The sequence below is a fragment of the Molossus molossus genome, unplaced genomic scaffold, assembly GCF_014108415.1.
Source record: "Molossus molossus isolate mMolMol1 unplaced genomic scaffold, mMolMol1.p scaffold_m16_p_9, whole genome shotgun sequence".
Lineage (NCBI taxonomy): Eukaryota > Metazoa > Chordata > Mammalia > Chiroptera > Molossidae > Molossus > Molossus molossus.
Window position 1 is genome coordinate 27504967 of NW_023425403.1, and position 17490 is coordinate 27522456.

Consider the following 17490-nt stretch of genomic DNA (forward strand, 5'->3'; position numbering starts at 1 on the left):
CCATCAATAGTATGCCAGGGTTTCAATTTCTTCACATCCTTAACAGCACTTATTATTAGAAAAAAGTTGATTGGCCATTCTAACTTGTGTGAGGTGATGTCTCATTGTGGTTTTCATTTGAATTTCCCTGATGTTTAGTGATTTTGTGCATCTTTTTATATACACGTTGGCCATTTGTATGCCTTCTTCGGAAAAATGCCTATTCAAGCCCTTTATCCATTTTCTAATAAGTTATTTGTTTTTGCTATTGGGTTGTACTTAAATTAGTTTTAATAAAGACGTGTATTCCAGTAAATAAATCACATAATTTCCTCAAGAATGATTTTGGCCTCTAAGTTTTTATTATGAACGTTTATAATTTTAGATAAATTTTACATTTTGAAATTAATTTATATAATATATAGTTGTATTTTCTAGAGTATACTTCAACAACATTATGTGGATTCTTCCTTAGGCAGTACAGTGGTGTGAAGATTTTTAGCAATTGCAGTTTGAGTGACTTTAAAAATTTCATTTCCAATATGGGTGGCAAATGTCTTCAGAATAAGCCACAAATGCAAGCAGCTCCAGCAGCAATCTGTGGCAATGGCAAAGTGGAGAGCGGTGAAATCTGTGACTGTGGTACTGAGGAAGTAAGTCTGATAACTAGGAAAATTAATTAATAAATTTACTGTTTTATTTTATCTCTTTGTCATGAATGTTCTATATCTCAAATATGACTGAGTATCATGTAGACTATGGCAGTAAGTGAAATCAAGGTTGAAATACATATAAGAAAATACTGTCTAGGTTTTATAGGTTGAAGAGTTTTGAACAAACATTAAATGTACTCCAAAAAATTAATGCTGATGGGAAAAATGGGAGTCTAGAATGAGATTTTAGATTTCAGACTAAATATATAAGATCTTTCCAAACCTGTGCTTAACTTTTGGACATTTTATAAATGTATTATTGAATATTAATGTGACAGTGGACTGTCAAGTATCTTTTAGGGTCTTACTTCACAGTGGAACCAGTAATATGGTAAGGGAGAACTGTGTTAATATTATAGTTTGAACATTGCATGATTTTGATAGGGAAATCCTGAAAATATGAATGCAAAATACCCAGGATATAATATTTCTAGACTATGAAGTATTTGTGGTGATACAGCAGACATTATGGATTTCTATGATCACAAAATAGATAGGAATAATATTTGGGTTTGAATGTCTTTGTGCGTATATCATGTTGTTTTAATTATTAAGCCTTTTTTTGTATTATATATTACCATTTGGTAGAACAAGTCTTCTCTCTTTACTCTTCTTTATCTGTTTTCCAATCATTTTTATTGGGGCATAATCTACATACAATAAAATGTACTCATTTTAAGGATACAGATGGATGAGTTCTGACAAATGTATATAAGCATTGGTGCAATTAAGATACAGATTGTTTTCATTATACCCCCAACTTTACTCATGCCCCTTTTGCAGCATTTCCTCCTCTTCTCATCTTCAGGCAACTTCTGATTACATCTGTTTTGCCTGATCAAGTAAGTTATGTGAAAGAAATGATACAACATGTATTCCTTATGTCTGACTTATTCCTTTAAAGACAGTATTTTTAAGATTCACCCACATTACATAACAGTTTCTTCCTTTTTATTTTGAGTATTATTTCATTGTTTGGATATACCACAATCTGTTTTTTTATCCACTTGATACTGGGCATTTGAATTGTTAACAGTATTGGGCCATTATTCTGAATTCCTAAAATATTTGCTGGGTCATATAATAACTGTATTTTTATGAGAAACTTCCAGACTCTCTTCCAAAGTGGTTATATCATTTTACATTCCTAGCAGCAAGATATGAAACTTTGCCTCCACAACCTCACCAGAAATTGATATTGCAGCCTTTATATTTTAGTCATTCCAACAGTTTGATTTGTATTTCCTTGATGACACTACCGATGTTGAATATTTTCTCATGTCCTTATTGGCCATTTGTTGTTTGGATAATATGTTCAAATATTTTATCAGTTTTTAAAATTAAGTTGTTTATTTTTTATTATTGACTTGTAAGAGTTTTTTGCATAGGTTGGATACCAGTTCTTTGTCAGACATGTATATTATAAAACAGTTACTCTGTTTTGACCTGAAGTACCTTAGTATTTTAATAGAGATGCAAAAATCCATAAATATTGACCATATTCGTGTTCTTTCCCCAAACTCAAAAGCACAGTAAATATAGCTCCTATCAAAGTTTATATTATGTTATAATGTATTTTTATTTGCATTTCATAGCAGTGTGGACCTTCTAGCTGTTGTGATCCTAAAAAATGTGTGCTAAAGCAAGGATCAATGTGTGATACAGGACTATGCTGCCTCAACTGTAAAGTAAGATTTAGTTTATTAACATCATTCAAATATATAATGAATCATGTCTGGGATTCTTTTTTACCCTTTATTTACCATTTATCCCCCATATACCCTCTTCTACATCCAACCATCTTCATCTCCCCCACAGGTACTACACAGTTGTCCATGTCCATGAGTTCTTTCTCTCTTCTTATCTTTTTTGCTCAATCACTTCACCCTCCCAAACCCCATCCCCCACCAGAGCTGTTGTCCTGCTCTCTATGAGCCTGTCTCTATTTTGCTTATTAGTTGAGTTTGTTCATTAAATTCCACATATGAGTGAAGTCTTATAGTATTTGTCTTTCTCTGACTGCCTTATTACACTTAGCATAATGTTTTCTAGGTCCATCCACGCTATCGCAAAGGGTAAAAATTTTTTCCTTTGTACGCCAAGTAGTATTCCATTGCGTAAATGTACCATAGCTGTTTTATTCACTCATTTACTGATGGACACTTGAGCTGCTTCCAAATCTTAGCTATTGTAAATAACGCTGCAATGAAAATAGGGGTGCATATATTCTTTCAAATTGGTGTTTTTGGTTTCTTCAGATAAATTCCCAGAAGTGGAATTGCTGGTTCATAAGGCAGTTCCACTTTTACTTTTTTGAGGTAACTCTATACTGCTTTCCACAGTGACTACACCAATCTACATTCCCACCAAACAGTGCACAAGGGTTCCCTTTTCTCTACATCCTTGCCAACACTTATTGTTTGTTGATTTATTGATGATTCTCTTTTTGGCAGGTGTGAGGTGATATCTCATTGTAACTTAATTTGCATTTCTTTGATGATTAGTGACATTGAGCATTTTTTTTATACATCTATTGTTCATCTGTATGTCCTCTTTATTTTTTATTTTTATTCTTTCAAAATATTTTTTTAAATTTAATTAATTAATTAATTTTTGTTACAGATGTTTCTCCCCCCCCAACTGGTTCCCCCTCCCCCTCCCTCCCTGCTCTGTCCCCAGCTTTGTTGTCCATGTCCATTGTTCATTCATTGTATGTCCTCTTTAAAGAAGTGTCTATTCACTGTCCTTTGCCCATTTTTAATTGGATTGTTTATTTATTTTGGTGTTGATTCTTGTAAGTTCTTTATAAATTTTGGATAGTAATTCCTTATCAGATGTATTGGCAAATATTTCTCCCATTCAGTGAGTTGTCTTTTGCTTTCAGTTTGATATAGTCCCATTTGTTTATTTTTTGGTGTGCTTTGTTTCCCTTATCCAAGGAGATATATCAGAAAAAATATTTTTTTGAGAAATGTCAGAGATTTTATTGCCTATGTTTTCTTCTAGCATTTTTATGGTTTCAAGTCTAACATTTAAGTCTTTAATCCATTTTGAGTTTATTCTTTTGTGTGGTGTAAGAGGGTGGTCTAGTTTCATTTTTTTGCACATATTGGTCCAATTTCCCCAACAACATTTATTAAAGAGACTATCTTTAGCCCACTGTGTGTTTTCACCTCCTTTGTCAAATATTAATTGACTCTACAATTGTGGGTTTATTTCTGGGCTCTGTATTCTTTTCCATGTATGTTTTTGTACCAGTACCATGATGTTTTTATTACTATGGCCTTATAGTATAGATTGATATCATATAGCATGATTCCTCCAACTTTATTCTTCTTCCTCAAGATTGTTGCTGGGATTCTGGGTCTTTGTGGTTCTATAAACATTTTTGAAATATTTGTTCTAGTTCTGTGAAATATGCCATTGGTATCTTGATAGGAATTGTGCTGAATGTGTAGATTGCTGTGGGTAGTATGGACATTTTAATGATGTTAATTTTTCTTATCCATAAACATGGTATATGCTTTTGTATCTTCTTCCGTTTCTTTCTAGAGTGTCTTATAATTTTCCAAGAACAGGTCTTTTACATCCTTGGTTAAATTTATTCCTAGATATTTTTTTCTTTTTGAAGCAATTATAAATGGGATTATTTTTATAGCTTAAACACAGGGCTCCAGCAAGGCATGAGCAATATAGCCTCCTGCAGTACTGGCGAGGAGCGTGGCTCCAGTGGGGCATGTGCCATCAGCTACGTGCAGGACCAGCAGGGAGCACAGCTCCAACGAACCCTGTGTCACCCAGCTGTGTGACTGCAGCAGGGCCTGTGTGATCCAGCTTCCCATGAGACAGGGGGAGAGTGAGCCCCAGCAGAGTTTGAGTGATCCAGCTGCTTGCGTCATCAGCAACCTGCAGAGAGCATAGCTTCAGTGGGGCCCACATGATCCAGCAGCAGCACCTACCAGGACAGACTGATACCAGCCACCAGTGGTCAGTCCTCCAGAACCCACAGCAGGCAAGAGGTGACACACACCAGAACAGTCTGGGAGGCACAGCAGCCTTGTTTGATACACACTGACCTGCCTACACATCCCAACATCCCTCACCTGGTCTAGAACTACCAGATGGCTAAATAGAGAGAGAAAGAGATAACACCAAAATGAAAGAAAAGGGAGAATCACTAGAATAAGAACTTAATGAAATGGAAGAAGCATTTGTCAAATAAAGAATTCAAAGAGATGATTTTAAGGGTGCTCAAACAATTCAGTGAAAACTACAAGCAACTTAATGAGAATTATAGAGTGCTCAGTGGGAACTACATCAGCTTAAAAAAAGAGGTAGGAGCTATGAATAAAAATCAAGAGGAAATAAAGAATGACATAGCTGATATGAAAAATACCTTAGAAAGATTCAATAGTAGATCAGAAGAAGCTGAAGACTGAATCAGTGAGTTAGAAGACAAGGTAGAAAACAATGCCCAAATAGAGCAGCAAATGGGGAAAAAAAATGAAAAAACAGGAGGAGAGATTAAGGGAGCTTTGGGAAGATACAAAACATATTAACATTTGCATCATAGAGATACCAGAAGGAGAAGAATCAGAGAAAGGAATAGAGAACCTGATTGAAGAAATAATGACAAAAATTTTCACTAATTTGGTGAAGGAAAAAGTCACACAAATCCAGGAAACACAGAGAGTCCCCAGAAAGAGGAACCCCAAAAGATCCATAGCTAGACACATCATAATTAAAATGGCAGACATTAAAGACAAAGAATTTTAAAAGAAGCAATAGAGAGACAGAAAGTTACCCACAAGGCAGCTCCCATTATACTGTCAGCTGATTTCTCAATAGAAACACTGTAGGCCAGAAGGGAGTGTCATGATGTGTACAAAGTAATGAAAGGCAAGGGTCTTAGTCCAAGACTACTTTATCAAGCAAGACTATCATTCAAAATTGAAGGTGAAATGGCTTCATAGACAAAAAAAAAGCTAAGGAAATTTACTACCACAAAACCAGCACTGGAAGAAATGGTAAAGGGACTGCTGGAAGAGGAAGAAGAAATAGAGAAAGAGAGAGAGAGAGAGGGAACAAAGGCATAAAATAAAATGTCCAACTAATAAGTACATATCAATAATAACCTTAAATGTAAATGGCTTAAATGTCCAAATCAAAACACATAGGGGAGCTGATTGGATAAAAACATGACCCATATGTATGCTGTCTACAAGAGACCCACCTCACAACAAAAGACTCACATAGGATGAAAGTAAAGAGATGGAAAAAATTTCCCAGGCAAATGGAAATGAAAAAAAAAAAAAAGCTGGTGTAACAATAGTCGTATCTGATAAGATAGACTTCAAAATGAAGTCTAGACAATACGGAGGGACCTGTCTGTGGTTGGACTTCCATTACTGTGTTGGATAGAGTGGTAAAAGTGGTCATCCCTGTCTTGTTCCTGATCTTAAGGGGACCGTTTATAGTTTTTTCCTGTTGAGTGTGACGTTGGCTGTAGGTTTGTCATATATGGACTTTATTACGTTGAGGTATGTTCCCTGTATTCCCACTTTGCTGAGATTTTTAAATAAAAAATGGTGCTGGATTTTATCAAATGCTTTTTCTGCATCCATTGATATGATTATGTAGTTCTTATCTTTCATTTTGTTTATGTGGTGTATCAAATTTATTGTCTATTGGATGTACCAACCTTCATCCCTGGAATAAATCCCACTTGATCATGGTGTATGATTTGTTTAATGTATTGCAGATTTGGTTTGCTAATGTTTGTTGAGGATTTTAGCATCCGTATTCATCAGAGATATTGGCCTATAATTTTCTTTCTTTGTGTGATTTTGGAATCAGGATAATGATGGCTTTGTAAAATGAGCTTGGGTGTCTTCCATACCTGAGATTCTATAGAACACTTAGATCTATAGTTGTAAGTCAAATGAATGACCTTTCAAATGCAAAAAAAAAAACATACTAAATTCAGAATCAGGTTTCTAATTTTGTGAATTATATAGATTGGACGTTGAGGCCTTTTTTTAATGCCGTTATTCTCTCTAACTTGATTGTGTTTTTAAGTCTTGATTGAGAGCTAGTATAGAATCCTCAATAAAAAAATCTCCATTAAAAGGAATTTTTTTCATTTACTTTATCCAAAATTATTCTACAAATTAAAGTGTTACTGACTGTGATAGGTGTCTGTAGGTAAGTAATTGAAAGACACAACAGTTTCCCATAAATGTATAAACAATGAAACTCACTATAAGTAACTATTCCAAATGTTACATTAGCATAATATCTAAATTATGAACTTATTATTCAAAGATCAGGAGTCTTTTAAATATCACATTTTAGCTGATATGGTAAAGATGTTGACTCCTGTCCCCTGTTTTCATTTTTAGTTCTTTCAGTATATTTGTAACAAATTCATCATATGAAAATCCCTTTATTGAACTATCTATCATGGGTTCTATGTTCTTGATTTTCTTTCATTGACACAGTTTTATGTTATTTTTCTCTAGAATCTTACCATGTAGTTACATTCTTACCTTTGATCTTTTTTTTTTCATTTCCCCAAAAGTTTATTGAATACTTACTACTCGCATTGGAAACCATTAATTAAGAAGTATGAGATAGATGCCCATTTAAGATTCTTTATATAAAGTTTTAGAATTTTATATGTGAAAATTTTAATTAACTACAGGGTAATTCAGGGGAAAGATTGCAATTACAGATACTCCATATTTACAAACTATGTTTTGAATAAGTATATTTTATTTGGAAATTGTCTAGATTACACTGTTTTTACCCAAAAGGAATGATTATCACAAGGAAAAAGTGATTTTTCTTCCCTTGCACCAAAACACAACAAAACCTTGACTCTTATCACACCATACTTTGTTATACTTTCCTTGTGTATATGTTTTATCTCCTGTTTTAGTTAAAAACATTCATGCTTTTCAATATAATTAGCATAATACTTTATATAGAGGATATTAAGAGACATTAATGAATAAACCATCAACCTATAAATGAAAGTAACAATTTTGAAATAAATATTAATAAACACAACTATCTTATAAATAATGCTTTATTTTTTTATATTTTATTTTCTACCAGTTTAAAGTAGCAGGTTCTTTATGTAGGCCTGCTGCACATCCTGAATGTGATATTTCTGAAAGTTGTAATGGATCCTCAGCAGCCTGTGCTCATGATATAACTATACTCAATGGACGTTTATGTGAAAACGATAAATATATTTGTTATAATGGAGACTGCCATAATGTTGATGCACGTTGTGCATCCATATTTGGAAAAGGTAATAATGTTTTGTAACATCTAAATTGTTGGTCTTCAATATTTTATTAACATTGCCAAGATAGTAGGCGATTATATAATTTATATTTCATATGCTTATATGTTTTATATACATATATAAATTTAAATTCTATACTGTTTAACATTTATATTTTTTCTAAATTTTATTAAGTATTACAGACAACTAAAAATGCATATATTTATAGTATATTATTTGATGTCTTAATATTCACATATAGTAAAATAATTATCACAATTAAGCGACTTAATATATCCATTACATATATATTTATATGAAATTATATATTATATGAAATTATATAATATATATGAAATGAAATTATATAATTATATGAAATTATAATATTGGCCTCATAAAATTTATATATATATATGTGTGTGTATATATATGCATATATATACACACACATATATATGAAATTACTGGATCATGTTTTTAATTTTTGAGGAGTTTATATGCTATTTTTCATAAAAGCTGTACCAATTTCATTCCCATCAACAGTGTATAAATGTTACCTTCTCTCCATGTCCTTGCTAACACTTATTTATTTATTTTATTAATTTGTTTTTGTTACAGATATTTCTCATTTTTTCCCCATTGACATCCTCCTCCGCTTCCCCCCCCGCTCCATCCCCAGCTTTGTTGTCTATGTTCATTGGTCATGCATACATGCATGTAAGTTCTGTGGTTTATCTCGCCCCAGACAGGCTTGTCAGTCTGTATCCCACCTCTATGTTTCTGGGTTAATTTTGTTCATCAGTTTGTTTAGTTCATTATACTCCACAAATAAGTGAGATCATGTGATATTTCTCTTTCTCTGCTTGGCTTGTTTCGCTTAGCTTATTATTATTATTTTTTGATAATAGTTATCCTAAAAAGTGTGAGTTGTTCTTTTGATTTGCATTTCCCTGATGGTTAGTGATATTGAGCACATTTTCATATATCTGATGACCACTTTGATGTCTTCCTTTGTGAAATCTCTCTTCAGGTTCTTTGCTATTTTAAAATCTCATTATTTGCTTTTGCTATCAAATTGTATGAGTGACATATATTTTGGAGATTAACCCATCATCAGATATATGATTTGCAATTATCTTCTCTTATTCTATATTTCCTTTTCACTGTGTTGATTGTTTCATTTGCCGAGATGTTTTTTTAGTTTAATGTAGCCCCACTTGTCTATTTTTGTTTTTGCTGTCTGTGCTTTTGTATCATAAGCAAAAAATTATTGCCTGGACCAATGTCTAAGAGCTTTTTTTCTTATATTTTCTGCTAGGAGTTTTATAGTTTCATGTCTCATGTTAAAGTCCTCTTCACCCCCACCACTAGTGAGATATAATTGCCATATAGCATTGTATAAGTTTAGTGCACAATGTGTTGATTTGATACTCATATTTTGCAAAGTGATTAGCACCATAACATTAGCTAGTACTTCCACCATGTCACATAATTACTATTTCATTTTTGTGAGGTGAGAACATTCAAGATTTACTGTCTTGGCAACCTTCTATATTTTCCAGTATATAATTTCAGGTACCTAACAGACATTATGTTGTACATTAGATTCCCAGAACTTATTCATTTTATTCCTGGAAATTTGTACCTTTGATGAACATCTTCCCCTTTTTCCCACCTCCCAGCCCACGGTAACTACTACTTTAGTTTGTGTGTTTCTGTGAATTTGGCTTTTTTAGATTCCACATATAAGTGATGTTATAGAGTTTTTTTTCTTTCCCTTTCTAACTTAGTCCACTTAGCATAATGCCTACAAGTTTCATTCATGTCGTTGCAGATGATAGAATTCCCTTCTTTCTTATGACTGAATAATATTCCATTGTATGTATGCATATATGTATATCACATTTAAAAAAAGTTTTTATTGATTTTTAGAGAGAGAGAGAGAGAGAGAGAAAGGGAGAGGGAGAGAGAGATAGAAACACTGATGAGAGAGAAACATTGATTGGCTGCCTCCTGCACATTCCCTATTGGAGATCCAGCCTGCAACCCAGGCATATGCCCTGACCAGGAATTGAACTAGTGACCTCTTGGTCCATGCTCAACTACGGAGCCACACCAGCTGGGCTATATTACATCTTCTTTACCAACTCATCCATTCATGGACACTTAGGTTGTTTCCATATTTTGCCTATTGTGAATAATGCTTCAATGAACATGGGTGTGCATATATCTCTTGAGATCCCGTTTTCATTTCCTTTGCATATGAAGTGTATTGGAAGTAGGATTATTGGATCACATGGTAGTTATATTTTTTAACTTTTAGAGGAACCTCCATACTGTTATTCATAGTTGCTGTGCCAGTTTAAATTTCCACCAAAAGTGCACATGTTCCATCTTCCCCACAACCTCGAGAACATTTACCATCTCTTAACTTTTTTGATGAGAGCCATCCTAACAGGTGTGAGCTGGTATCTCATTAAGGTTTTGATTTGCATTTTTCTGATATTAGTGATGTTGAACACTTTATGTATCTGTTGGCCATTTGTATGTCTTCTTTGAGAACAGTCTATTCAGTTCCTTTGCCCATTTAAAATCTAATTATTATTATTAATATTATTTCTATTGAGTTCAGTGAATTCTTTATATATTTGAAGATTGTTATCAGATATATAATTTACAAATATTTTTTCTTTCTTTAGGTTACCTTATTTTTTCTTGATTATTTCTTTTGCTGTGCAGTGACTTTTTATTTTGATGAAGTACCACTTATCATTTTTTTGCTTTTGTTGCTTGTGCTTTATGTATTATATCCAAAAAGTCACTGCCAAGACCAATGTCAATGAGCTTTCCCCCTATATCTTCTAGGTGAGTTATGGTTTTAGTTCTTACATTTCAGTCTTTAATCCACTTAGTATTGTTTTTTGTGAATTGTGCAAAATAGAAGGTCCAATTCATTCTTTTTTCATGTGAATATCCAGTTTTCCCAAAACTATTTATTAAAGAGCCTCTCCATTTTCCATTGAGTATTTAGTCTTGGCTCCCTTGTCAAATATTAGTTGACCATATATATAGAGGTTTGTTTTTGGGCCCTTAGTTCTGTTCAATTGGTCTATGTATTTATTCTTATGCCAGTACCATCCTGTTTTAATTAGTTTAGCTCTGTAGATGAGTTGCAATCAGGAAATGTGTACCTGTAACTTTGTTCTTTCCCAGGATTTCTTTGGCTATTCAGGGCCTCTTGTGGTTCCATACAAATTTGGGACAGTTTTTTTTCTATTTCTATGAAAAATGACATTGGAATTTTGATAGAGATTGCATTGAATCTGTAGATGGCATTAGGTTGTATTTGCATTTTAACAATATAAGATCTTCTGATCTAAGGACACAGGATATCTTTCCTTTTATTTGTGTCTTCTTAGATTTTTTTTTTTTTTTTCATGAAATTCATGTAGTTTACAGGGTACAAGTCTCTCACCTAGTATTCTCAAAGTATTTTATTGATTTTGATGCTACTGGGAATGGTATTGTTTTCTTTATTTTTTAGCCATTTGGTTGTTAATAAATAGAAGTTTTCTTATTTCCCGTGTTGATTATTTTGTTCTGTAACTTAACTGAATTTGTTGATTAGTTCTAACAGCTTTTTGGTAGAGTCTTTAGGATTTTCTCTGTATAAGATTATATGGTCTGCAAACAATGAACATTTTACTTCTTCCTTTTCAATGTGAATGCTTTTTTATTTGTTTTTCTTCCTTGACTGCTTTCACTGTTACTTCCAGTACTACGTTGAATAGGACTGGTGAAAAATGAGCATCCTTGTCTTTTTCCTGATCTTAGAGGAAAAGCTTCCAACCTTTCACCACTGGGTATGATATTGGTTGTGGGATTATTCCTTTATTATATTAAGGTATATTTTTCCTACACTAAATTGTTGATCATTTATATCATAAAAGGATGTTGTATTTTGCCAAATGCTTTTCTACATCTATTGAGAGGATCATATTATTCTTTTAGCTTCATTTTATGAATGTGGCATATCACATTTATTGGTTTGCATATAACCATCCTTGTATTCTAGGGATAAATACCATTTTACCATGGTGTTTGATCCATTTAATTTTCTGTTGAATTTGGTTTGCCAATATTTTGTTGAGAATTTTTCTATCTGTATTCATTAGGGATATTGGGCTCTCATTTTTTTTCTTACAGTGTTCTTATCTGGCGTTTGTATCAGAGTATAGCTGGAGTCATAGGATTAGTTTGGAAGTATTTTCTCGTTTTCAATTTTGGAAGAGTTTGAGAAGGAATAGCATAATTTTTTCTTGAAATGTTTGGTATAATTTACCAGACTAATCATCTGGTTTGGTTCTTCTGTGTTGGGAGGTTTTGATCACTGATTCAATCTCCTTATTCATTATTAGTCTGTTCTGATTTTTATTTTATTTCTTAATGATCTAGTTTTGGTTTGTTTCTAGACATTTATTTATTTTTTTCTAGGTTATCCAATTTGTTGACATATAATTGTTTATAATAGTCTCATGATTATTTGTGTGTTATGGTATCACTTATAATGTCTACTCTTATTTCTTATTGAGTCATCTTTCTTTTTCTTACTCTAGCTAAAAGTAAATAGATGAATGTCAGTTTGTGTATCTTTCAAAAACAATTCTTAGTTTTGTTAATTATTTTCATTGTTTTTCTCATCTCTATTTTGTTTATTTCTGCTTTCATCTTTGTTATTTTTTTTACTTTTGCTAACTTTGGACTTATTTGTTCTTTTTTTAAAATTTCTTTAAGGCTGTTGATTTGAGATCTTTCTTTTTCCTTAATGTAGGTGTTATAAACTTCCCTTTTAAGAACTAATTTTCAGCATCCCATAGATTTTATATGTTGTGTTTCCCTTTTCAATTGTTTCAAGATATTTTTTGATTTCATGGTTTATGTATTCTTTGACCCATTGGCTGTTTTGAAGTGTTGTCTAATATTTACACATTTGTGGGTTGTACAGCTTTCCTTCTGTATTTAACCTCTGTTTTTATACCTTTGTTGTGAGGAAAGATAGTTTGAATTTTTAAAAATTTTCCAAGATTTGTATTGTGTCCTATCATATATTTAATGTACACTTGAGTATAATGTGTATTCTGTTGCTGTTGAATGGAGTATTCTGTTAGGTCAATTTTGGTTCAAAGTTTGGTTCAAGCCCTGGCCGGTTTGGATCAGCAGTTAGAGCGTTGGCCCATGGACCAGAGAGTCTGGGTTCAGTTCTTGCTAAGGGCACGTACCTTGGTCGCAGTTTGTTCCTGGCCCTGGTGGGGGTTGTGTGGGTGGCAACCACTCGATATGTCTCTCTCACATTGATGTTTCTCTCTCTCTCTTCCTCCCTCTCTCCCTCCCCATCTATCTGAAGATGAATGCAAAAAATGTCCTTGGGTGAGGATAAAAAAAAGAAAAAAAGTTTGGTCCAAGTTCAATGTTTCCTTGTTGCTTTTCTGTCTAGCTATCTATTCATTGTTGAAAATGAAATATTGAAGTTTCCTACTATTGTATTGTTTTCTATTTTCCCTTCAGTTTTGTAAGTATTTGCTTAAGATATTTATGCGCTTCAATTCTGGAGCTGCATGGTATTCCATGTATATATGTGCCACAGCTCTTTTTATCTACTCTATTGCTGAACAATTGAACTGTTTCCAGATCTTAACAATTGTAAATAGTGCTGCTATGAACATAGGGATACATATATTCATTCTGATTGGTGTTTCAGGCTTCTTAAGATATATTTCTAGAAGTGGGATCACTGGGTCAGATGGCAGTTCAATTTTTAATTTTTTGAGGAAACACCATATTGTTTTCCATAGTGGCCACACCAGTCTGCATTTCCACCGTCAGTGTACTAGAGTCCCCTTTTCTCTATACCCTGGCCAGCACTTGTTGTTTGATGATTTGTTGATGGCAGCCATTCTGACAGGTGTGAATCTTATTCATCTTAAATTGCATCTGTCTGATGATTAGTGACATTGAACATTTTTTCATGTGTCTCTTGGCCATTTTATTAAAATTATTTCTTTTTTTGCAATTTTTATTAATTTATTTTTGTTACAGATCTCCCCCCCCCCCCCCACCCCAGACACCTTCCTTCCAATTCCCATCCTCTTTACCTGGCATTGTTGTCTATGTCCATTGGTTATGCTTATGTACATATAAGTTCTTTGGTTTATCTCATCCCTTCCCTGTTCCCCCTCCTCTGAGGTTTTTCAGTCTGAACCTTACTTCTTTCTATGTCTCTGGGTCTATTTTGTTCATCACCTTATTTTTTTAACTATATTCCACAAATAAGGGAGATTATGTGGTATTTGTCTTTCTCTGATTGACTTATTTTGCTTAGCATAATACTCTTCAGGTCCCTCCATGTCGTCTCAAAGGATAAGAGATCTTTCTTTCTTACAGCTGCATAGTATTCCATTATGTATATGTACCAGAGCTATTTTATCCAGCACTCTATTGATGGACACTTGGGCTGTTTCCTGATCTTAGCAATTGTAAATAGGGCTAAGAGCATAGGGGTACGTATTTTCTTTCTAATTGGTGTTTCAGGCTTCTTAGGATATATTCCTTGAAGTGGTATCACTGGGTCAAATGGCAGATCAATTTTTAATTTTTTGAGGAAACACCATATTGTTTTTCATAGTGGCCGCACCAGTCTGCATTCCCACCATCAGTATACTAGAGTCCCCTTTTCTCTATACTCTCACCAGCACTTGTTGTTTGATGATTTGTTGATGGCGGCCATTCTGACAGGTGTGAGGCGATACCTCATAGGTGTTTTAATTTGTGTCTCTCTGATAATTAGTGACATTGAACATTTTTTCATATGTCTCTTTGCCATTGGTATGTCCTGTTTGGAGAAGGGTCTCTTTAGGTCCTCTGCCCATTTGTTAATTGGATTCTTTGTCTTCCTTTTGTTGAGTTTATGACTACTCTATATATTTTGGAAATTAACCCCTTATCTGATGTATCATTGGTGATTATGCTTTCCCATATAGTGAGTTCCCTTTCCCTTTTGATGGTTGTTTCTTTTGCTGTGCAGAAGTTTTTTAGTTTGATGTAGTCCTATGTATTATTTTCTTCTTTGTTTTGCTTGCCTTAGGTGTTGTATCAGTGAAAATTATGCTATATGTGATGTCTGAAATTTTGTTGCCTACATTTTCTTCTTGAATTTTCATGGATTCACGTGTCACATTTAAGTTTTTTATCCATTTTATCTATTTTATCCATTTATTCTTGTGTATGGTGTAAGTTGGGGGTCTAGTTATATATTTTTTTTGCATGTAGCTGTTCAATTTTTTCAACACCATTTATTTAATTTAATTTTTATTATTATTTTTGATCCTTACCCGAGGATACTTTTTTCTATTTATATTCAGATAAAGTGGGAGGGAGAGGATGGGGAAGAGAGAGAAACATCAACGTGAGAGGGACACATTTACTAGTTGCTTCCCGCACAACCCCAAACTGGGCGGGGGACAAACCTCAACTAAGGTACATGCCCTTGGCTGAAATTAAACCTGAGACTCAGTGGTGTGCGGGCTGATGCTCTACTGATGAGCCAAACTGGCCAGGGCCCAACACCATTTATTAAAGAGGCTGTCTTAACCCCATTATATGTTATTGCCACCTTTGTCAAATATTAATTGAGACTAATATGTTGAGTCTATTTCAGGACTCTCTGTTCTGTTCCATTGTTCTGTATGCCAGTTCTTGTGTCAGTACCAGGCTGTTTGATTACAGTGGCTTTGTAGTATAACCTGATATCTGATATTGTGATTCCTCTTACTTTGTTCTTCTTTTTCAAGATTGCTGTGGCTATGGGGTGTGTTTTATTCTATATGAACATTTGAAGTATTTGTTCTAGTTCTGTAAGATATGTCATTGGTATTTTAATGGGGATTTCACTGAATCTATAGATAGTTTTGGGCAGTATGGACATTTAAATGATGTTAATTCTTCCAATCCATGAACAAGGTATATGCTTCCACTTTTTTATACCTTCCTCTATTTCTGTTTTCAAGGTCCTGTAGTTTTCTGCAAATAGGTCCTTTACTTCTTTGGTTAAGTTTATTCCTAGGTATCTTAATTTTTTTTTGCCACAATGGTGAATGGGACTGTTTTTTTAGTTTCTCTTTCTGTGAGTTTATTATTGGTGTATAAGTATGCCATCAGTTTCTTCATTTGAATTTTGTATCCTGCTACCTTGCCAAATTTGTTTATTAAATCTAGTGGATTTTTGATGGAGTCTTTAGGGTTTTCTATGTACACTACCATGCCATCTTTGAATAATGACAGTTAACTTTCTCCTCTCCAATTTGGATCCCTTTTATTTTTTCTTCTTGTCTAATTGCTGTGGCTAAGACTTTCAGTACTATGTTAAAAAGAATGGCAAAAGTGGGCATCCCTGTTTTGTTCCTGTTCTTAAGGGAAATGCTTTTAGTTCTTGCTCATTGAGTATGATGTTCGCTGTAGGTTTTTCATATATGGCCATAATTTGTAGAGATATGATCCCGCACTTCCCACATTGCTGAGCGTTTTTATCAGAAATGGGTGACGGATTTTGTCAAATGCTTTTTCAGCATCTATCTATATGATCATATGTTTTTTTGTTGTTGTCGTTATTGTTTTTTTAATCCTCACCCAAGGACATTTTGCATTTATCTTCAGATAGAGTGGGAAGGAGAGAAGGAGGAAGAGAGAGAGAGAAACATCGTTGTGAGAGAGACACATCAAGTGGCTGCCACCCACATGACCTTAGCTGGGGCCGGGGACAAATTGCAACGAAGATATGTGCCCTTAGTGGGAATTGAACACAGGACTCTCTGGTCCATGGGCTGATGCTCTAACCACTGAGTAAAACTGTTCAGGACTGATCATATGGATTTTATTTTTCATTTTGTTTATGTGATGTATCACATTTATTGATTTGAGGCTATTGTACCAGCCTTGTATCCCTGGGATGAATCCCACTTGGTCTGGTGAATAATTTTTTAAATGTATGGCTGGATCTTATTTGCTATTATTTTATTAAGGATTTTGGCATTTATGTTCATCAGGGATATTGGCCTGTAGTTTTCTTTTTTTATAGTGTCTTTATCTGGTTTGGAATTAGAATTATGTTGGCCTCATAAAATGCATTTGGAAGTGTTCCTTCTTCCTGAATTTTTTGGAATGGTTTGAGGATAATGGGTGTTAGTTCTTTGAATGTTTGGTAAAACTCCACCATCAAGCCATCCGGCCTGGGCTTTTGTGTGCTGAGAGATTCTTGATTATATCTTCAATTTTCTCAGTTGTTATTGGTCTGTTCAAGTTTCCTATCTCTTCCCTGTTTAGTTTTATGAGACTATGTGTTTCTTGAAATTTGTCCATTTTGCTTAGATTGTCTAACTTGTTGCCATATAATTCATAGTGTTTGTAAATAATTCTCTGTATTTCTGTGATGGCTGTGGTTACTTCTCC

The 17490-nt window shown here is 33.8% G+C and overlaps 1 protein-coding gene across 1 annotated transcript in view; it reads left to right on the plus strand.

Moving 5' to 3' along the window:
* LOC118622326 (disintegrin and metalloproteinase domain-containing protein 32-like) overlaps window positions 1–17490 on the plus strand; it is an 89341-nt gene that overhangs the window by 49025 nt on the left and 22826 nt on the right. The window contains exons 12-14 of the mRNA XM_036249776.1: window positions 455–632; window positions 2288–2380; window positions 7812–8010. Coding sequence (XP_036105669.1) covers window positions 455–632; window positions 2288–2380; window positions 7812–8010 — 470 coding nt within the window. The remainder of the gene's footprint in view (window positions 1–454; window positions 633–2287; window positions 2381–7811; window positions 8011–17490) is intronic.